Source organism: Dinoponera quadriceps, unplaced genomic scaffold, assembly GCF_001313825.1.
Source record: "Dinoponera quadriceps isolate SergipeBrazil2010 unplaced genomic scaffold, ASM131382v1 scaffold5784, whole genome shotgun sequence".
Taxonomy (NCBI): domain Eukaryota; kingdom Metazoa; phylum Arthropoda; class Insecta; order Hymenoptera; family Formicidae; genus Dinoponera; species Dinoponera quadriceps.
Genome location: NW_014559724.1, coordinates 513,083 through 528,686, shown reverse-complemented (window position 1 = coordinate 528,686; position 15,604 = coordinate 513,083). Strand labels below are relative to the sequence as shown.

Below are 15,604 nucleotides of genomic sequence, written 5' to 3'. Positions count from 1 at the left end.
CCCTCCCGCCCCTCCCGACTTGTTTGTTTCGCACGTGCAAGGCACAGATGCGGAGGTAAGCCGTGGAGATTTACCGGCGACCTGTGTTTGTCTCCGGATTCAATCCGCGCCGCTCTCGCAATGCGCGCATGTTTCACCGCGTTTCGCGCTGTGAAAAAACGTCGCGCGCTGGTGGAATATTAATTGCGACCTACTGTCTTTCTTGGACGACGCGGGCTGAATTCGCCCGCCATTTATATTAATCGGGGAAAACGATCTTCCAATATGATATCTAATAATAAGCGCGCCACCAAAGAGAGAACGACTCGTCGAACGGCTCGTCGAAGGACATCGGGGGAGCGCTTTATCGAGTCCTTCACCATTTTTGTCATTCTTATAATTGCACCGTCGGCCCGCGTTTCTGATTGGAGTACCTGAAATCCATATCTCTCAAATTTCTCGGAGTGGAATCTTGAGATTTTAAAACAAGCGAAAAGCGGCGGTATTTGCGCTCTGATAGCGATGGTGAAAATACTGTCACTCGAGATCGCAACATTGAAAGAAGGATCTCGTAAAAATTACTAAGATTCGGTGGAATGTGTTTCAACCGAGTGTTTGATTACTAGTATACAGTATATTTCATAGAAATAAACTTTATTTCTGTGAAGTGAATCTTTTTGTTTTTGTGAAATAAGCCTTATATTCTACAAATAAATTTGTTAATATTTTTTTGCGCGAAAAGTCACACGAAGTCGCTTCGAGTAAGTTTTCACTCCAAGAAATGTAAAGGATACATCCCCCGAGACACGTCAACGAGCCGAATGTTTTTTTAAAACGCATGCTGTAGAATAAAGAGGAAAATGGCTTGCGTGTTCGCGCACACGTCTTCGTACATGGGGATCCATGAACATTTTGGCCTTACGTATCGGCCATTCTGCTCCCAAGGCACGTCTCCGGCCGAATACGGTACAATGATTTCATTGTCGTCGCATTATGAAACCACGTGGCATCGTTATATGTCACATTCGCGCGGGTCGCCTTTGATGTCTCGCGTGCAGGTGCGATCGTCTTCCTGTCCGATTATACGCGTCCGAATCGCATGACGATCTCGCTCAGTCAACCGAAGTGTCGTTATGGAACACTCGTAAAGCTCAATTGTATTAGACGAGCGATTAATTTGCATCCTAGAAAGAGAGAGAGACGACTCCGCGTGCAAGAATCAAATAAAAAATGTGCGATTTTTTTCTCTTTCGCGTGCGGAACTTGACGTGCTCTCCAAGAAGTTAACTTTGAAGATCTATCGGATGTACTTTCGCTTAATTAACAATCAACTCGGGACGTTAACGGGGCTCACTATGTATCGTTACTTTCGTTATTTGTAATCGTTTAAATCTCATTTAAATTTAACATTAGAAGATATTATTTAAAAAATTATTATTATTACTATCAAATCTCTGTTCGGTTTGAATTATCGCGACGGGAAAGAATTTCATCCCGACGTTTAAAACATCCGACGTTTTTATTACTCGTAATGCCAATGAAATGGTATACCTTCAACGTGATTAATAATCAAAAATTTCATCTTGTACAAAGCTGACGAGGATAACGCTCGTTTGTTTTTTTTCTCGGTTAAGGGTGCAAAGCAGGGAGGAAGGGAAGGGAAGGCGCGCTGCTTATCTATAAATATTTATAAATAGCTAGTACGTATCATCCGCATAATTCTTTCTTCAGCGTGGTCTCCAGCGGCACGCAGGATGGGCACATCGCAATGGAGATAGAGGAGCAGCCGCTATAGTAGACGACCCCAGGTCGTCCCAATTGACCGGCGCATCCGCGATCGTTCCCGAGTAAAGACACGATCGGCTCGTCCGCGATGGCTACGACGGCGTCGACGGAGAAGATGGACATGGCCAAAGACCTGCCGAAAAAGAAGCTCGTCAACACGAATCTGATATCCCTCAAGTGTCTTCTGTTCATCTTCTTCGGAGGTGAGCATCTTGTTCCTGCCCTTTCACTCGGGAAAAAGCATCGATATAGCAGAAAATATAATAGAAAATTCAATATAGCGGAAAATTCAATGACATTTAACGGAATTGTTTATTTCCGTGCAGCGAGAGTTTGCTGCGGTATCTTCCGACTTTCGACGGCGCGACTCGCGAGATTATCCTCTTGCCTTCCTTTTTCTCAGGCCTCGGCTGCCTCTTCCCGTTTCTTCCTCTGCACATGACGAAGGTGGGATTGAACATCGAGGATGTCCGATTCATATCGACAGTCTCGCCGGCGATCGCGATAATCGGACCCGTGGTAGCGGGACTGATCGCCGACAAGCTCGCTAGGCGCCACGGTAAGAATGACAAATCATCGAGTGGCCGTTACCTCCGTGTGATGATCGCCGTCGCCTGCATCTTCTCGGCGTTCTTCTACTCGCTGTTGATGCTAATGCCTAGAAAGGATTTCGCTCTATTGTCGGCCGGGCAAGGCCCACGCTTGAAGTTCAACTGCGATCGGCACGGAGCGATGGTAATCACTGAATAATAATAATAATAAATGACTTTATTACATCATTACACTTTATTACTAAAGACTATATATAAAGAAAAGATCGTATAGACTCGAGTCGATGTAAAAATGAGAGTTTCGTGAGAATACCGAAGAAACTGTTTCAAAAAAGTCCTCTGATCGATTTCATCTCGAAGGATAAAGGCTACCCGATTTTAATTATGGACACTTGGGTCTTTCGTAATTAATAATAATATAGAAAAATATATATAAAAATACACACACACACACACACATATATATATATATATATATATATATATAGAGCAAAAAATTATACACACACACACACATATATATATATATATATATATATATATGTGTATAATTTTTTGCTCTGGCTCATTATTTTTTCTTTCTTCTTTCGGTTGAAATAAATATCATTAAATTGCAAATCTCACATCGAGAGTGTCTTACTTAGGTACGGCAAGAACGATGCGAGACTCGTTACGGCTGTCATCGCTGGACGGACGACGACAGCGGGGTGGGTACCATGTTGCTGGAGAACTGTAACTACGCCTGTTACCCGACGAGCGGGTCCGGACGACGGTACAACACGGAATTCGCCTTAGGTACCACGGTGTTCAAGAACGCCGTCGACACCGACCCGGACGCCGATTTCGAAGGTAGCGGTGCGATCACGGTCGCACCATTGGCAGGCGTGCAAGTAAGATTTCAATAACTCGAGCACATCGCATGAAATGGCGCGAATTGCGGCGTCGCGTTATCTGATAAAGTCGCGCGTCGTTCACGCGTTACAATCTCAGCAGGATCACGAAGAGACGAGAAAAACCCGTCGCTACATTATCGCCGAGAACGAGCCGCCGCATCTGTGTTACAAGGACGAGGACGACAACGTCGTCTGTCACGTTTATACGGAGTACTCGGGCAGCTTGCAGGTGAATGGTAGCCTCGGGCAAGCTTTGAATGCCGAAAATGAAAAGGAATGGTGCGCCTATCCGGTGGCTGAATACTTCTCCTGTCGCATACCGCCCGATCTGGAAATCAGAATTCAAGCCGAGTTCAATCAGAGTTGCTCCATAGAATGCGACCTGATCGATCCGTATACCCTGCCCGGTATGATTCTCTTTAGAATTCAGACTAATACGCTCGGCTGTGTGCAATTCTGCCGGTCAATCGTCGGTCAATTTGATCAGGATCTGGCAAAAATCACCCTTAGATCGTCCGGCTGTATCCTCCCCCCCCCCTGCTGACTACAAGGTAGAGAATTCCCTTCTATATCGAGATGACATCGCATTTCAGGCAATGTGCTGGCGGAAAGCCAGTGTCAACCGTTCGGCGATTGGGCGGTGGCGTCGTGCAACGGCCAGTTTGGCTGCAGACCGTGTGTCTGGATATACCTGGCCGTGCGAATTGCGGATATCTTCCCCACGACCGCCGTCGCCTTGATCGACGCGGCGGTGGTGATAGCAACCAGGGAGACGTCGTGCGGCCGCGGTGACGTTGGACGTCAATTGGCCTTCGGCTCTCTCGGTTTCGCCCTGTTTGGACCCTTGGCCGGTTATCTGAGCGTCTTGACGAGCAATATCGGGCCAGCTTATTGGCTGCCCCTCGTCCTGCACGCCGTGATGATGATCCTCGCGGCCGTCGTCGCCCTGTCGGCGAACGACATGCCGCTGAGCCCGCCCGAATGGTGGTGGCACACGAGAAGCGGCATGCTGGCGTTGCCGATGAGCGCCGTCAAGAGATACGGCTGCGAGACCGCCGCCCTCTTCTTCGTTCTGTTAGCCCTGGGAACGTTCTGGAGCGTGATGGACAGCTATCTACCCTTGTAAGTTGGAGCGTAAACAACCGAGTGATAGAAATACGTTCGTCCGAGGCACTGAGACACCTCTTTTTTCTTGCGTAAACGCAGGCACTTGCAGAGGCTAGGAGGCGACGAGCTCTCCATCGGCGTCGCTATGACGGTCGGCGCGATACCGGCGTTCTTGTTCCTCTGGAAGTCCGAGCATCTCGTGGACTATTGCGGCCACAGCAATCTTCTCATCACTGCCTTCACGGTGTACATAATTAGGTAGGTAAGTTTTTCCCGCTCCGACGGGCACATGAGGATTCACCGTCGTCGGAGGAAAGGATCGATCTGGATTTCTTCTCTTATACACTCGCGCTCGTCAAGGATATCGCTGTCGAGCGAATTTTTCTTTTTTTTTTTTCCTTGCCCAGGTTCATCGGACTGAGTCTCGTAGCGGAACCTTGGTGGTCTCTGATCTCGGAGGCTCTCGAAGTATTCACCTTAGGAATAATGTGGGTTACTGCCATTCTTTACCTGCGACACTTGGTACCGCGCCATTTAACGGTGACCGCCCAAGGGCTGCCTGTGATAGCTCACTTCGGCTTCGGTACGTCGTCGATTAACGTGACAACCGAACAATCATCAGGGAGTTCTTGCAATATGATATTAAATCAATATCCCACTGTCAGCACTGCGAATTAACCGTGTCGTTTCCGTCATGTATCCGCCGATTTGAAGTGCTGACAGTGAACACCGGAACGTACTTTCGCGTTTATTTGAAAGACGGTATTGCAGAAATTCCTTAATGATCCGAACCATCGATTTCTACTTTACGTCTGAACGTGCAGGTCGGAGCATCGGAGCCGCCATCGGTGCTTACGTCAATATCGGCGACGGGGACATCGTGAACTCGCTTAGATATGTTTACTGTTGCATGGCGGTAGCGGCGGCCGTAGTTGCTGTCCTGTATTTCATATTATACCACGGTCTACTGAAGCCAAAATGTCACGCACACACCATCCAAGGTCCCCGTCAACCTTCCACGATTGTGCAAGGTGAGCGACTTTTATAAACTGTGATACGTGATCGCGCATACCAATCGAGAGATACGCGAGAGCGTTCTGTCTAACGATGTCATGACTTTGCAAGCTGCTATAAGAGATTACGAATTGAGTAAGTGATCAAGTAAGATCGTCGTGATTTCTCTGCTTCGCGTTCTTCGGAACAAACGTACTTTGCGTACTGTCTAACGATACGTCTCTCTCTCTCTCTCTCTCTCTCTCTCTCACACACACATCTGCGGAAATCTCTGGAACCGCTTCCTCCGACTCTGACGATGAATCGAAATAATTCATCACGATCGGGGAAAGATCGATTCCGTAGATTTCTTCTTTGTAACACATTTTCCTTTCCCCGTGCATGCATGAAAACGGGGAAAACCGTGTGTCCGCCATACGTGATGTTCCCAAATACGCGGCTATTCGTCGCTTTCATGACTTTTTTTTTTCTTGTTTCTATAATTCTGCAAATACAGCAATGAACGGAAATGGGAATTACACGCCACTAAGGGTGTACCATAACGGAATGGGCAGAAAGGGCCAATTTCGATACTGAGAAGTTATACGTAAGGATAAAACCGAAGAGTTCTAGGAATTGCTGCGACAATTGCGATTTCGCAGTGCAACGCATATGAGTGTATCATCAGCGACGACCTGCTGCCAGCGACCTGTGTGTGTTCTCTCGTGTGTCTTCATATCGCTCACTTTATATCTCTGATTTCTATTTAAGGCGACTCGACGACCATTACCGTTTCTGTTTCTTAACACGTTCGTTACCATACACGCGCAACGCATTATGCGTTAGCGCGTCTATTCTCGCGTCACTCAAACATTAAATTTGTCCGCTACGCCAGTGCGTGTTAGCTCGGTAGCGGGCGTGTTAATGTGTTATTATTTATGTAAACTATTGTACGAAGGACCACTACTTGCTCAAGTACGAGTTGTACGAGCTACACCATCAGTTTCTACATTTGTATTCCATGATAGTCCACGTCACGCGAAATCACAATGTATTCGATGATGAGTAACATTGCATACGAATGTAAACATGTTTTCGCGTACCGTAATACATAAAAAAAAAGTAAGAGATTGCGTTCTTCATATACAAACGTCCATGATCGAGAGCTACGAACTATCATGCGGTTTTTTTTTTTAGTTTTCTACCGAGTTGATTTTCTTTTTGTACACAAATCGTTGATTACAAACTCTCTTACAGGGATACGACTAGATAAATGACTTTCTATGATAAAAAAAAGAAGAAAAAACATTACAGCGAGACTTACACGCGTCTTCATGTGTAATATAAGTCGACTAGATATCGATATGCTGAAAGTAAGATGTTTACTCGACCAGGCGAATGTTACGTTTCTGCGAGTTATATATATATATATATATGTATACGACAAAAAGTGGAATAAAAAAGTACGTTGGAGAGAAATGTGTTGTGATCGTTGCGCTTTACGAGAAACAACCACGATGATTGACGATTCATATTAAATTTATTTTAGATAAAACTCAATAGGTTTTAAATGGGATTGAAACATTTACAGCTACCGAGAGTAAAATGAGTTCAATGACTTAATTACAAAACTTACGTACATTAAGTTTAATATTATCTAATCTGTTGAAAATCAACTTATCTCTCTCATACGATTCCTCTCTTAAAACTCGCACCTTTACACATACACGCAATTCGCAACGTATACGCAGCATATATAGCAGAAATAAGTGTATCTCATATTGGCGTTTATATGTATAGCATGTATGTGTATATAGGCGCACACAAATGAGTCATTCGCATAATCATTGCGCATGTGTCTATCGTGACGATATAACTAAAAGATTAAACCATTGGTTGCGTTCTTTCATTATATATATATACGGAACATCATGGTCTTATGTACAAGTTCGTATAACTACATAATATTCTATACATACACACACAGGATATCCCACATCCTTCATAGCACTTTTTATGTGTAGGTCTTTTTCACAATTTCAGGCCTAAATATTAATAAAAACGCAAGGAGATCGATTGTTCCTAAGTTACAAATATTTGAAATCGATATGTTCTTTAGAAATTGAAGGTTTTAGAACTATGAACGGGAAATAGAATGTTATTTTTCACTTACTTTTACATAATGGGAGTGAATTTTCTACTTTTTAGTGAAATTATAATTTGAAAATTGGTGTACAAAAACAATGTAAGTTGGCAACTAGAAAAAAATATTTGAAAAAATTCAGAAAGACTGCTCCACGATACATCTACGAGACACTCTATCACCGTACTAATTAAATTTATACGTTTCGATAAAAAGAATAAATAAAAAGTTTCTCAGTTTTTATTATACAGCACAGTACAAATCGTAGAAGAAATTTTTGTCTCTAATACGTGTGATTATACTTTACATGTTTTTTTAAGCCTCGCGGCACTGTAATGAATAAAACGATAATTATTTTCTTATATGTCGTATTATACATGTATGTGTACGCGCGCGCGCACGTGTGTGTGTGTGTATACATGCAACATAAAAATAAATAAATTCAGCACTCAGCTCGTGTATCAAGAAAAAAACTGTGTATATATATATATCGAGTATAACTATACGATACACGATAATTGCATCGCACAATACAAGAATACAATTTTTTAATAATCTAATTGGAGAGGCTACATTTGAAATCGTCGTAAATCTAATGTAATAGCTTATGTTGATGAAACTGCCGTTGTAATGAAATTTAAGATATGAAAATACTAAAAGGATAATAACACATGAACACTATACTATAGTACTTGGCTATACTATACTTCTATGATATTTCCACGTTTTAAAATATGATTTTGATTTTGTCGTCTTGGTATCAAATGGTTCTCTCCTAGGAAAAAAATTAAATCGTCCGAGAGAAAGAGTAAGACATCGTTTACATTACATATAAACGAAACTATATGATATTAAAACAAAATTACATTAACGAAAATATAAAATGACAAGATTTGAAACACATCTGCCAGATGAATGTAACGGATATTAATTAAATACCGTGAATAAGAATATAAGATTAATCGCATTCTATCAACATCATCTTCCATAAACTCAACAAATAATAAAGATAATAAAGATAACATCTGTTAAAACGTTGTGGTAGAATGTACATTAGCAATAATTAAAAAATTTTCCCACGAGAATCGTGCGTCGCTAAATAAATTTCGATAGCAGACCTATTTGAAAGGACCGTTTCGTTAAACGCGCCTCATATCGATTTTTAGCGTAGTCGTTTTCTTTTCATCACAACCTGATGCTTTTAACACGTTGAGTGTTATATCATTCATAGTTCAGATGACGTGTGAGATTCCGAAGAATTCCATTCACTCAATTAGGAATGATCTTACTGAGTATACTGCCTAGTCAGGTGCAACTTGTGCGGTGTATCGGCAATGTACTAAATAATATAACTCTACATGCGATCGTATATAGCGGCCAGAAATTCGGGTTTACGAAATTTACACACACACATACGAATTCAACTTGACATTCAAAGCATTAGAAATATATCTGAAGAAAAAAGGAAAGGTTAACCTAAGCATTTTTTTCTTTTCGCAATAAGTTTTTTATTTGATAGAAATTATTTCCGAATCGTCAGTAATTTTTTTAATTTAAAAATAAAATATAAAGATAAAATTACATTAATGCACAATATACATCATTTTCGACAATGTAATATTTTTTTTTTTCAAAATATATGGAATATCTTCATAAAAGCATCTGATAGCCATATTTCTACAAAGTATATTAAATGTGTTTTAAACGATCTATAATTTCCGATCAAATCTCTATTTATAATTTAGTGTGCTGTGTGATACAAAAACGAAATTTAAATAATCAATAAGATTTTTTTTTCACAATAATTTAAACAAAAAACAAGGAATTTTATTGATGTTGTTTTGTAACATGAGAGAACAGAATCTATCTTTTCAATTCTTCCTTAGAGTGTTTTGGTCGAAAAATCAAAATTACATCTACATATGTATATTTGCACACACACACACACACACACACACACACACACACACACACACACACACACACACATGTAAAGATAGCACCAGAAATTCAATATTCATTCTTAAATCTTAATAATTTTGGCTAGATATTATAGTAATATGTTAGTTATTCGACTAATTATAATAATTCGAAATGAAATAGTACAATTGTATATAATTGTATGTAATTATTGTATATAATTGTACTATTTCATTTCGAATTATTATAATTAGTATAATGAAATAGTACATTGTTGTACAATGAAATAGTACAAATCTTTATAAGCCATGGATTAATTTTTAATTAAATTTCGTACGATGATATTATAAATAAATATTCCGTTTCCGCGTTATTAATTTTCTCTGTCGTGCATTATAGATCGTCTAAAGCAGTCTTGAAGACTTTACAACTACAGTGATGTAAATTAAATCATTAGAGTATTTACTTATAGTTGCACATAATTTAATGAAGTCTTTCATTAATCATCGATAATTGTACAGTCCTCCTCGCTTTCCCTCGCTTTCACAGCTGCTTCTGTACGTACCACTTCGTCAGCATTTTTACTTGAGCTCACGTCATCATTACTTAACGTTGTGGCACCATTTTGAATTTTCTGCAATTTTATTTTCCGAATCCCACCGCTAAGTTGCATATCTGTAAATCGTATTTTACTGTTAGAATCTGAGTTATTGCTCGTCTTCCCGTGATCCGGTGTATCTACGTCGGCCTTATCGTAAGCTTCGGAATCGATGAGACTCGTCGAATTTCCCACTTCATTGCAATTTTCCGGCTGTCCGACAGACGCGGTAAACAGATCGATATTTTGCTGTAACTCCGAAGTATACGCCGCCGCTGCGTGTTCTTTCACGGTCCCGTCCTGATTTTCCAATCCTTTCGTATCTTCCGTTTCGATGCCGTGATCCTCGATGTGTTGCAGATAAAAGATAAACTGCTCCTGGTACTTGTCGAAGTTCTCGTTGGGTATCTTCACAGGCTCCAAGACACTCTCTTCCATCTTGTCGTCGTAACGGGCCTTCGTCAACAGGGAATAACCGATACATTTCTCATAATCCCTCGAAACAACGTCGTACACCTGAGTCGCTTTGTCCTTGGGCGAAAGAAGCGCGCTATCACCAACACCGCAATGCCGCGTCTTCTTTTTAAACGGTAATAAATCTTCGAGAATATTACTAGATTCAACACGATCGGAAGGCTCCATGATCTGACATTCCGATCCCTCGCTATCGGACTCGGTGTCAGACTCGTTCACGCAGGTCATGTTTAGGGGAATCTCCACACCTTCTTGGGGCATCTTTTTTGTGCCTCGGTCAGTCGACGTTTCAGTGTCAGTCTTCTGGACCCTCTCCCATTTGTTATATTCACGTATCACTCTATCGTTGATATGCGCCAATTGGAAAACTGTTTCGCGCATACTTCGGTGGAACCGTTTGATTTTCCGACGCGTCGCTAAATTGACATCCGCAGTTGTCTCGTTCTCGGATGAAGTGAAGAAGTCGCGCATACCTTCCTTCATGTTGCCGAAAAATGTCTCGAGCTCTTGAGTGTGCGTCGACATTATCTCGCTGAAGGTGGGCTTCCTCAAAGTCGTGCGCATCTCTTTCAGAGGTTGCTCTTCTCTAATGTCATTTTCCGTGCTGAAGAGTGCAACAGGTATCACCTTGTTGGAGACGTCCGCGGTGCCCGTATTGCTCGGCGCGTTGTCGCTCGGACAATTGTCGCGCTGCTCGACGATCTTCGGCTCGTCGTCGTCGTCGTCGTCGGAATCACTGTCGAGCTCGATTATATTAGGGGTCAACGTGACATCGGGATTTCTCGCTTGCGGAAATATAAGCCGAGGCCCGAAGCGACTTTCCGCCGGATTCGAGATGGACACCATCGCGTTCGCCGCATTCCGAAGGGACTGAGACGGCTTCTGCTGGATCACCGGCACCTGCGACGCCGGCGGCGGCGGCAGAATGATCTGATGGAACATCGGGTTCATGAGGTTCCGATCAACGGAGGGCCCGATCGGCCGAACGTAAGTGGTAGATGCTGAGGTTTGATTCAGGAGGGTCGTATGATACAGGGGTGGCGGAAGTGGACTGGAATCGTAGCGCGTCGGTGCGGAGGAATTGATCGTGCGAGGCGGTGAGACGACGGCGCTCTTCTTCGGTGGCTCGACACCAGCCGTCGCTTTTTGCCGCTCAACTTTGACTTTGACTTCGTGCTGTTGTTGTTCCTTCATCTGATTACCGCTCGGTAATGAAGTCGGACGTGGTCTAATGGGGATCGGCGGATATGTGCGCACCTGCTTCGCGCCGTTCGGCGCGCTGTACCTCGGCTTGATTTTCTTGTGAGGCTTACGTTTCACGATTATCGGTATCCCGTTCACTTTAGGAACGTACGTCTCGTCCTCCTCCTCGGAATTAGACTCGAGTCTCCGTTTTTGCTTACGTTTACTCCTGCGCGGACAGCACTGGGACTCGTCCAGATTCATCTTCTCCTCGATCTCCTCTCGGCTCATGTACTTCGAGTTTTGTAGTATGCTGAAACATACGCACCGAGTTCAAGTTAAATGCAAGTGCGATCGTGAGCATATTCGTAATTGCGAAAGTGTATAAAAATTCCGAAGGCGGATTACATCTGATAAGAATCTGCTATCTCATTCATGTCGTCGCGTACAATAAAGCGTATATGATACGATGCGTTCGAAAAGTCCCGGGACCGGCGCAATGAGAAACCGAATTTCGCAGACGAACAATATTTCATTTCTTTGAATTTCCAACGTACGTTCCCTTTCTCTCTAAACACGTTTGGCAGCGCTCGTACAACTCCTGGAAGGCCCTGGAATAGTCCTCGCTCGGGATGGCCTCTAGAACCGCCGTTACGGTATTCTCGGTGGACCTGATATCCTCGAAACGGGTCGCTGCGAAGGCCGCCTTCAGTATCGGGAAGAGGAAGAAGTCCGCCGGAGCCAGATCCGGCGAGTAGGGCGGCTGGTTAATGATCGTGACCGACTTCCGCGCCAGGAATCTCGTCACAACGAGCGACGAGTGTGGCGGAGTGCTTTCGCGCAGGAGGAACCATTCGCCCGACTGGTGGAATTCCGGCCTGACCTGGTGGATTTTTTCCAGAAGACGATCGACGACTTCGCAGTAGAAAGCACCGGTCATGGTTCGGCCCTGCGGCAGGAATTCCTGGTGGATGAGGCCTCGCGAGTCGAAGAACGTGACCAACATCGTCTTCAGCTTCGATCCTGCTCTTCGTATCGGTCGGTCCTCTTCCGGGTCGCTTCTCGGACGTTCCGCCGATGGATCGTACTGAAAGCACCACGACTCGTCGCCCGTGACGATGCTGTTCAAGAAATTCGGATTGGCGTCGGCCGATCGCACGAGATCTCGCGCCGCCGCGACGCGCTCTTCCCTTTGCTCCGGCGTTAACGACCGGGGCACGAACTTGTCGCACACCTTCCTCTTCATCAGCACGCCGCGCACGATCGTGTGCACGCTCCCCACGCTGATTCGCAGCTCCTTCGCGATCGCGTGCATGCTCAGCCGGCGGTTCTCGGCCAGAAGAGCGCGCACACTTTCCACATTGTCGTCCATCTTGCCCGCCGAAGGCCGGCCCTTTCTCGGATCGTCCTCGAGCGACGCACGGCCGTTTTTGAAACGTGAGTACCACATGAACACCTTGCTGCGACACAGACACTCCTCTCCGTACGCGTCTCGCAACAGCGCAAACGTCTCCGACGCGCTCTTCCCGTATTTCAAGCAGAACTTGATCGCCGCTCTTTGCTCCATGTCGAAAATCATGCTCGGTATGAGCCTTACCGGGCTTGAAAGCGTACACTGTTCATTCAATGGCGGCGCGAGGAATACTCGCGAAGCTTTGCGCTAACTAGTCCCACCGTCGGAACCGTAGATGGCGCCATTAACGCGCCGAGAAGAAAATAATCGTCCCGGAACTTTTGAATGCACTGTATAATACAATAGAAGTGATTTTCGCGTGAAAGGGCCATCAAGGGCCGTCAAGGGCTCAAGCACGAGTCATTATTAAATAGATTTAACGGCACTAAATGACCCCGCTTAGGCTCTTAACGGCCCTTTCACACGGAATCGGATTGTAAATTCACAAATTGATTGTAAATCACACACGCACACGCTCTCCTAATATTTACTTGTTAAAGGTAATTATATTCCCAATACCTTGTCACTGTGTGTATATGTTGAAGCAGAGCCCAGCACAAAGCCCTCGCGTCATACAAATCGGTCGGGTTGCACACGAAGCATTGCCATTTCTCGTCCGCCTCAATTTTTTTCCTTATCAAAGACACAAAGTTTCTTCTTATACACTTGTAACAAAACGTATTACTGCAGTAAGAGCAGCAATATAAGTTACCGCCGTTTGCACACCATCTGCAGAACATGTCTGTGGCGTCGTCTCCTGAAAGGAACGTAACGGAGAAGCATGAAACGCGAAAAACCACGTGTCCTGATGGGCGACCTCTGGTAAAATAACCAAAGTATCGGTTAAAGCGTTTACCTTGCTCGAAGAAGCCATCCCCGTAAAATTCACGACATCTCGCGCATAACAGCGTGCGGAGTACCGGATGCTCCAACATGTTGTGAACCTGGGACGGAGCGGAGCCTATGTGTACATCGCAGGCTGTGCAATGGAGCCTGCGGTAACGTACAGACGCGATATCTGAAAAAAGGAATCAAAATGAGAATGTAACAATCCCCTTGGCATTGAGAAGTATCGATCCCTCGTGATTCCGCAAGTTCAGGATGCGCAATGATACGATATGTGAGAGACAGAAGCCAAATAAATCTGCACATCAAGAACAAGTGATAACAGTTGGATTTTGGTTGCATTCAAGGAGCTAACCGTTGCCGTACGCTATCTGATAGTAATTTTCTTCCTCCACAGACACCGGTATAGGTTGTAAAGTGGTGACGGATCCCTGAACCCTCGGTGTTACTGAAACGATGAGACAGGTAGCAGTTAGGTTAGGTTACGCGTGCATCGATATCAAACCAGGTGTAAGAATCGCGCACACCTTTGTCCCTCGAACGGCTCTGCTCACCATTCTCTTTAACGTTTGCTTCTACTTTCACTTCCTTCACCTGTACTTCGAGCATGCTCGAAATATCCATGACTCCGGTTCGTAGCTCAGGTCGGATAATGTGTCCGATTGTCCGACAGGAACGACCGTTTGAAAACAACACGGTTTACTATGCCGCCATTTTCGACACTACAATAGCGCCCTTAATGCGGTATTTCGTTAAAGGGTCATGTTTATAGCGACGCTCGGCAAAAGCAAAAGTATCAATAGCAGTGTTAATCCCGTTAGAAATGTCGACAGACAAGCTCATCCAAAAGGAGCTCGTGACAGAGAAAGAACGGGAGGAAAGGGGGGAGGGGGGGAGATAAAAGCGGAGAAAAAAGAAAGACCGATTAAGAATAATCTTCAAATAACTTACAAGACTTTTCCATAGTCATTAATCATGAATAATTATTGCACCTTTAGAATTTCATTCTGGATTATGCAATACTTTGGTAATTATTCCACTGATTATAGTAATAATATATTTATATGTATTTAATATATTTTTTATTCCTTTCTAAAAATTCTTTTGTAAAGAAGATATAAATTAACACATAAAAACAATGTAGAAATATAAAGACTAATATTATATACCACTGCTCATTTTCAAACAAAATGATATTCGATATTAAATTATATTGTTACATTAAACAAACGCAAGTAAACATGCTCCAAATTCAAAGAAACCTTTTTCTCTATGTACTTTCATTTTCTTGGACTTTATGAATTTTATTATCAAAATTTTAACATCGAGAAAATATATATATATATGTATGCATATAACTTGATTTTTGTCTTTTTAATCAAGAGAAGATGGGAATATTGATGGATAACGGTAATAATCGATAAAAATACATTCTATTGAAATATTAATGTCTTTTATTGTATATACATATGATATTTCGTAACCTTCAGCAAATCAATTCAGTTATACTTAGATGGTCGAAGCTCTTAGATACACAGTCAATTAATTGCTTAGTGTAATTGTCAATATGATTGCGTCTATAATCATATCATTTTACCAGTCGACATTAGTGAATGAATTATCACCGCACAATTTTTGGAAGTATTGGAATATATAAAATAGTCCCGGAAAAAATTTCTC

The 15,604-nt window shown here is 43.2% G+C and overlaps 2 protein-coding genes across 7 annotated transcripts in view; one reads left to right on the top strand and one right to left on the bottom strand.

Annotated features, from left to right (window-relative positions):
* The window catches only part of LOC106750455, an 18,557-nt gene extending 11,776 nt beyond the window's left edge, over positions 1 to 6,781 (top strand). The window contains exons 2-11 of one of the 3 annotated variants that reach the window (XM_014630823.1): positions 1,711 to 1,967; positions 2,168 to 2,499; positions 2,960 to 3,205; positions 3,309 to 3,615; positions 3,802 to 4,330; positions 4,415 to 4,573; positions 4,723 to 4,898; positions 5,140 to 5,346; positions 5,441 to 5,464; positions 5,826 to 6,781. In XM_014630823.1, coding sequence (XP_014486309.1) covers positions 1,853 to 1,967; positions 2,168 to 2,499; positions 2,960 to 3,205; positions 3,309 to 3,615; positions 3,802 to 4,330; positions 4,415 to 4,573; positions 4,723 to 4,898; positions 5,140 to 5,346; positions 5,441 to 5,464; positions 5,826 to 5,905 — 2,175 coding nt within the window. In that variant the 5' untranslated portion in view covers positions 1,711 to 1,852 and the 3' untranslated portion in view covers positions 5,906 to 6,781. Of the gene's footprint in view, positions 1 to 1,710; positions 1,968 to 2,167; positions 2,500 to 2,959; positions 3,206 to 3,305; positions 3,616 to 3,801; positions 4,331 to 4,414; positions 4,574 to 4,722; positions 4,899 to 5,139; positions 5,347 to 5,440; positions 5,465 to 5,825 lie in introns of all 3 variants that reach the window. The other 2 variants (XM_014630822.1, XM_014630824.1) reach the window with 2 other exon arrangements.
* Positions 6,782 to 9,612: 2,831 nt separating this feature from the next.
* On the bottom strand, positions 9,613 to 14,768 carry LOC106750466. Of its 4 annotated transcripts, none has more exons than XM_014630838.1 (5): positions 14,452 to 14,768; positions 14,280 to 14,372; positions 13,935 to 14,096; positions 13,598 to 13,835; positions 9,614 to 11,938 (listed from the first exon to the last, which is right to left on the bottom strand). In XM_014630838.1, the coding sequence occupies exons 1-5, from the start codon at positions 14,546 to 14,548 to the stop codon at positions 9,871 to 9,873; spliced, it is 2,658 nt and encodes an 885-aa protein (XP_014486324.1). In that variant the 5' UTR covers positions 14,549 to 14,768; the 3' UTR covers positions 9,614 to 9,870. The 4 variants fall into 4 exon arrangements, with proteins under 4 accessions (XP_014486323.1, XP_014486324.1, XP_014486325.1 ...); XM_014630839.1 differs by having other exon boundaries at positions 14,479 to 14,768; XM_014630840.1 differs by lacking the exons at positions 14,280 to 14,372; positions 14,452 to 14,768 and having other exon boundaries at positions 9,615 to 11,938; positions 13,598 to 13,711; positions 13,791 to 13,835; positions 13,935 to 14,026.
* Between the last annotated feature and the right edge of the window lie 836 nt (positions 14,769 to 15,604).